We start from the raw sequence: 6,937 nt of genomic DNA, 5'->3' as shown, positions 1-6,937 counted from the left end.
AAGAATTTTCAAATCAAGAAAATATTAGTTGGTTGGAGTATATTTTTACTATAATTAAACAAATACTTACTCGGGAAAATTCAAACACGCAGATACTGGAAAAGAGTATTTTTTTTAGTGATGAAAGTTATGTTCGAGGTAATTCTACAGAATCATGACGTCAATTGGTTAAGATAGATAACGAACGATGTAGCCTTCGTTTATTTTTATACTACAAATTTTTTTTGTTTTTTTTTTTTTAAAAGTGGTATAATAGTTATAGTTTATGTTGAAGTATATTTCTATAATTTTTTAATTTAAAATTTATGATACTATAACTTTAACGGATAAAACCAGTTGTTAAATAATAAAAAAATAATAAAAAAAAAACATCAAACATTTTATAGCAGTTGAGTTAGTAACGAAATATTTAACAGTAATAATAAGTTGTTTTTATCCATAGCTACTAATTAAATTATTCCAGTGAATTATTAAAATTTTCTATGAATCAATTGAATAAATTATGACTGTTTTGAATTAACAATTATAGATAGCGAATAAAATTTTTAAGCGTATGTTGCCGAAAATCAGTATAATGATGCCGATTGATACTTTGTTTTTAATACATCGTATAGTTTTTATTTTCATTCCATTATTGAGCAATTCAATTTCTGGAAACACAAAAAATAACAATTTTCACTGTGCGCAGAAAAATAATTTGGCAAGTATTCAAATCAATAATAACAAAAATTATTACACTAACAATTTAACAACTTTCTATAATAGACATAAGAAGATTTAAAATTTAAGAATTAAATAGTTAGTTATAATATAAGTTTGAGAAGTGACATATTACGATACGGATCAGTTCCAGAATATAAGCCGACAGATGGCACTGTGTTACGAGAGAACGAGTCAGTAACTTAGGGCCCGCGCATAACCTGACTCCAATATGGTCGTGATGCCAATGCTAGAGTCCTCTCTTAACAACTAACCTCTAAGTAGCTAAACGATTATTGTGACCGTCAAAAAATGATATAGTGCCGGTTACAATAACTTTTTTTCACGTACGCATGGTATGCTTTAATGTCAGCCATCTTGTTTACACAATTTACGTATTGAAATTGTAAAAATTTTTGTTTTTTATTACAATAACGATAACCCGAACACATTATTAGTAACATAATTCTATGCCATACAGTGTTTTTTAAATTATTTGTTATTAGCAGAGAATTAACAGGAAAAAAAGTCAAAAGTTTTGGTCTTAATACTCAATGACTGTTTCAAAGACCTAAAAAAGCGACTTAAATCTATGTAGATAAATTTATTATATTTATAAATCCACATCGATCTCAAAGATGATATAAATTAGATTTGCGTAGATCTGCATTAATTTTATCATAAAATTATAATCTAGCGACACTAAAAATTTTAATTTCATTCTATTACGTTATCAGTGTTATCCTGAACATCCAAAACCTTGTTGTGACCAAAGTAACATTTGTACGGAAGCAAGTAATGGTATATTCAAATGTAAATATAAAGGTACTTGTGCCGTAAAAAACGATTTTTATCCTATTAACGTATTTTAATAATAAAATAGTAATGAATAATTCACATTATTATTCAAGCACATTTAGGAACATCTTGTGAATCAGATGACGATTGCAATATAGTATGGCATGCAAAATGTTCAACAGAATATATATGTGTATGTAGATCAAATTACATTCAAATTAATAGGGCAATATGTGCACCTTTATTAGGTGAATATTGTATAAACAATGAAAAATGTGCACCCGAAAATTCAGTTTGTATAAATAATGAATGCCAATGCAAAGCTCATTATTCAAAGCAATTAAATACTTTTTGTAAGCCAAGTAAGGATCATTGTTTAATACAAACTTATATAATAAGATGAATTTGAGACCTTAAAATTTTTATCTGATATTATTTTAGTGGTGTTGGGAGAATTATGTTTTAATGATGACTTTTGTAAGCTGGTTGAATTTTCAAAATGTTCAACTACTGATTTTGTTTGTATTTGTACATCAAATACTATTGCAGTAAATCAAACATGTAAGCCACTTTTAGATGGATTTTGTGAAAAAGATGAAGAATGTGTTCCTGATTATTCTGTTTGTATTAACAATACATGTAAATGCAGCAGTTATTTTTTACCTTTACTGAATACTCAATGTAAAGAAGGTAAATGTGTTTTAATAAAAAAATTTCCCATAATGAACAATTTATTAATATTTCCCAAAATAATTTAGCTTACATAGGAATGACTTGTAAACATGACGTAGATTGTAGCGAAATGATAAATCATTCTGTATGTGACAGTAATATATGTTCATGCGATTATCGTTATTTTCCAATAAATTACATGACATGTGCGCCAACTTACAATAACTCCTGTCAAACAAATGAGTTATGTGCAAATGATAATTCTGTGTGTTTTAATAATAAGTGTCAATGCAAACCTAATTATGTTTATCGAGATTGGGAATGCGTCCCAAGTAAGGCTTAAAATACAAAAATAGTTTCATTTTTTCTATTAATAATTATTTTAAACTTTTACAGCATTATTAAATGATTCATGCAACGATGATTCTAATTGCAACCGAATAAAAAATGCAATATGTTCAGTAGATAAAAAATGCGTCTGTAAAAATAATTATAATAAGATAAATGAAAAAAATTGTGGGTCGATTTTGGATGAATTCTGTTTGATAAATAAACAATGTGGTATCAAAAATTCATATTGTATAAATAATCAGTGTCAATGTGAATTTAATTTCGTGCCGATATCCAGCAAACAATGCGCTCCAAGTAAATTAAATTTCAATCGAAATGTATATATATATATATATATATTTGCAGACATGATTTTAGTAATTTTGATTTTTTTATTTGTTGTCTTATCTTAAGTATCCTTGAAAAAAAACTGTGAATGTGACGACGACTGTCGTAATCTTAAGCATTCAAGATGCTCAAAAAACCGCATGTGTATTTGTAACCCGAATTACGTTTCTGTAAATAATATGTGTGCACCTCTTTTAAATGGATTTTGTTCAACTGGTGAAAGATGTGCAACTACAAACACTCGTTGCATTGATAATAGGTGTAAATGTAGACCTAACTACCAACTTCAGGCTAACAATGACTGCATACCAAGTTAGTATTATCATATTCTTACGGTAAAAACTAATGAATACTAATAATTACTTTTGAAAATTTATTAGTTTTCATAAGTGGTTAATCAGTGATCATTAGTAATCTGACTAGTAAACCTTGCAACACTATTGGAAGTGATGAATGTCGATTAGTCTTTTATTCATGATCAAATGATCATTAGTAGTCCGATTAGTAAATCTGCAGTGATTAGGGTTGATCAGGCTTTCAATAGTGTTGGTAAGTAGTTCAATTAGTAAGTCTACATCAGTATTAAAAGTGATATCAGTATCGATCATGTTTCAAATAAAAAAAACTCTAACCTTAAAATTTTATATTCAATTTCTATATAAATACAGTGAAAATTTATAAATTGCTCAATTATTGCGATTAGTATTATTTGCATTGTCAAGATTATTGAGATTTCTATGATAAATATATAGACCTTCAAAATAATCATAACTATTGAGTCCGTGGTGTTGGCAGAGTGGTACAGGCTTCAACTGATATGCAGAAGGATCCAGGTTCGAGCCCCAATAATGACCATCAATTTTTACATCGACAAGAAAATTGATAATCATCCATTAATCAGTACAAATAGTAATCCAAGTATATATGATTGGATCCAAATTTTTATTATCGGGTTACACCATCGATACTAAGAAATCAGTGCACTACGCTTATGACACTAAAAATACTGACAATACAAGCTAATGACACTATAGCATTAATGCGTAAAAATACTAGTCTATTAGTTTTTCATTAGAGTTTTCTAATAGCGTGCATTAGCCAACTGAAAAAATATATATTTCGGACAAATAGTTTATATGCAGCTTGGTTCTTTAGTATTGTCGTATATATGCTATTTTTCCGGCATATATTTCTGCATATATATTTTTTCATATGGACACTAATGTCCGTAAGTGTAAAAATGATCTGTAAAAATATTTTTTGTTATATTATTTATTTATCCTTTAGTGCATTTACAAGGATCCTGCAAATTAGATTCAGACTGTCGTCTAATAAAGAATTCCAAATGTTCAGAAAAGAAAAGATGTATTTGTGATGAAAGCTATGTTGTAAAAAATGAAACGTATTGCGAATTATTGAGTGACTTTTTGTGCATCACGGGAAACTGTTCTGTGACACAAACAGTATGTTATTCGGATGAAGATTGCAGTGAAAGAATAAATACGCGTTGTTGGAAAAATCAGTGCATTTGTAACAAAAATTACGTTCCGGTGAATGATACATGTCTAGCATATCTTAATGGATTTTGTCAAATAAATGAAGATTGTTTAGTTGAAAATTCAGTTTGTATTGTCAATCGATGTCAGTGCAAACCAAATCATGTAATGCAATCGATAAATCATTGTGAGCCAAGTAAGCACATATATTCGACTCTTTCAAATTATATACATATAAAGATTGAAGAATAAGTAATTCTATCTGAATTCGAACAGTAATTGAGCTTGTGCATATGTTTGTTTTGAAAGCAAAATTTTTTTTTTATCTTTCGGAAAAATTTACTTATACAATAAATCAAATCTGTCTTCCTGTAAAAAAAAAAAATATGATAATACACAATATGAAAATTGGCTATTAATTCTCATATATGGAGCATGTATAAAGTATATACGAATTATCTATGAAGCATTTACGAATCATATCCAAATATGCTCTATATATAAGGCTGTACAATTATAATTATTTCAACTTAAAAATAGTCAATTCCAAGCTCGATTTGTTTGAATATTATAACGAATAACGAATTATAATTTTTCATTAGTTTCATTGGGAATGCCATGTAAATCAACTATGAGTTGTAGTTTGATCAAAAATTCTGTTTGTTCAAAAAATAAAATTTGTATTTGCGACCACAATAAATTGGCAGTAAATAAATTAATGTGCAAACCAATGATAAATGAATTTTGCCTGAAAGATGAACATTGCTCTGTTGAAGATCTACGTTGTTTGTATAATACATGTCAATGCCAAACAAATTATTCACCTGCATCTGATAGCCAATGTATAGAAAGTTGGTATAGTGATCAAATTATTAAAAATAATATAATATTGGTTCCTAAATTTTTTAACGATGAATATTTCTTTATTATTTATTTAAGCATCTATGTTACCCAATTGTCATGACCGTATCGATTGCAATGATCCATTACGTGCAGATTGTTCCGATAATAACAAATGTGTTTGTAAATCAAATCATATCGCATCTAATAATTCAACATGCCTGCCACTTCTTGATGGATTTTGTTGGAAAAATAGTCAATGCATCACTGAAAATTCCGTTTGTTTTTATAATAGCTGCCAATGCAAATCTGATTTTTTACGTGTGTCAAATAATTTATGCGTACTAAGTGACTTAAATAATTAATAGTATATTACTTCTGAAGGCACGAAAAGTAGGACATTCCAACCTGCGTGTATAATTCCCTACCCGAGCCGAATTCGAAGTTGGCAAATACACGGATTGAAACGTTCTACCTTTCGCCTATGGTGTATATATGATTTTTCACCAGACTTGTACCTGAAAGCTTGAATTTCTGCCTCCGTTTGTGAGAAGAACTACACATGTTCTCATTTTCATCATTTGTTTTCTCATAAGAGAAAAGAACGACTTTCTTCCCTCTAAATAGAACAGAAATTAAAGCTTTCTGTGCAGGTCTGGTGAAGAATAACTAACAAACTTAATAATTAAATTGTCATTTTCCTTTTGATCATTGAAACGGTAGACTATATCTTCATTTTTACAGAGTAACCTAGTAAATTTCATCCAAGAAACAATACTTTTTACAGTTATAAGCTCTTTAGTGTAAATCACGGTGTTCTTATCGTAAATTTTCAGAATTTGATGTAATTTCAATTTTAAATTAAAATCAAAATATTTACTATGTTCTTTATGCAAAAATATATTTAATCAAAAAAAAAAAAAAAATATATATATATATATATATATATATATATATATATATGTGTATATAATTTGAAAAATAAAATAGCAATTGTCATTTTTTTTTAATATTATATTTTTTTAATTATTAAAACTCCTATAACTCAGAAACTATGGACTTTAGCGACTTGAGTCATGGGGCTTTTTTTGAAGGGAATAGAATTTCCTATAAAATTCCCATTTACATTTTTAGCGTGCATTCATTGGTTTACGTTCTGCAAGCCAATAAAGGTCAATTTCATACGAAAAATAACTTCCTCAGCGGACATCAGTGAAACAGCTGGAATTACAGCTAAGTTACTATGCGCACTTTTGAAGAACACCAAATACCCTACAATTTGCGACCAAACCCGCGTCGATATCATAAAACGCAGCTGAGTATTAGAAAGTTAACAAAAAAAAAGTAATTTAATTTACGTGTATTTTAAATGGGAAATCTTGGAAATCAAATGGAAAGTACTTAGGATTGGAATTAAGAGCTCAAACTTGGCAGGAATTTTTGTTTTAGCATAAAAAACAATATTTTGCTTGATAAGCAACAAAAAAAATACCTTCGCCTGAAACGAAGCACTCTAATATATATATATATATATATATATATATATATATATATAGTTTTTAGTAGTCTTATCTAGCTTCGAATGGAATGGAAATTCCCTTAAATAAATTGTTGTAAAAATATTTTTAAAGTTCCCCTTCTACTCAACCTACTTCTATAATGTTTTTCAAATGAGTTATTAAAAACATCTTATAATAGCTACCGTGATTGCTTTAGACCATATCTGAATGGGTTAAATGTGTTTTTAAGTGAAA

The 6,937-nt window shown here is 28.2% G+C and overlaps 1 protein-coding gene across 1 annotated transcript; it reads left to right on the top strand.

The window, feature by feature from the left end:
- The first annotated feature begins 284 nt into the window (after positions 1-284).
- LOC103575867 (neurogenic locus Notch protein) lies at positions 285-6,026 on the top strand. The gene is made up of 10 exons (XM_008555844.3): positions 285-700; positions 1,437-1,524; positions 1,611-1,859; positions 1,939-2,187; positions 2,256-2,501; positions 2,566-2,814; positions 2,914-3,159; positions 4,135-4,539; positions 4,946-5,194; positions 5,283-6,026. The coding sequence occupies exons 1-10, from the start codon at positions 554-556 to the stop codon at positions 5,546-5,548; spliced, it is 2,394 nt and encodes a 797-aa protein (XP_008554066.1). The 5' UTR covers positions 285-553; the 3' UTR covers positions 5,549-6,026.
- The last annotated feature ends 911 nt before the right edge of the window (positions 6,027-6,937 follow it).

This window comes from Microplitis demolitor, chromosome 4, assembly GCF_026212275.2.
Source record: "Microplitis demolitor isolate Queensland-Clemson2020A chromosome 4, iyMicDemo2.1a, whole genome shotgun sequence".
Lineage (NCBI taxonomy): Eukaryota > Metazoa > Arthropoda > Insecta > Hymenoptera > Braconidae > Microplitis > Microplitis demolitor.
This window is presented reverse-complemented; position numbering and strand designations above follow the sequence as displayed.

Excerpts from the sequence above, each read along its gene's own strand:
- LOC103575867 (XM_008555844.3), top strand. The coding sequence starts at position 554 with ATGTTGCCGAAAATCAGTATAATGATGCCGATTGATACTTTGTTTTTA. Across the intron at positions 2,815-2,913 it reads CAGCAAACAATGCGCTCCAA|TATCCTTGAAAAAAAACTGT; the intron begins GTAAATTAAATT and ends TCTTATCTTAAG. Across the intron at positions 4,540-4,945 it reads GATAAATCATTGTGAGCCAA|TTTCATTGGGAATGCCATGT; the intron begins GTAAGCACATAT and ends ATTTTTCATTAG.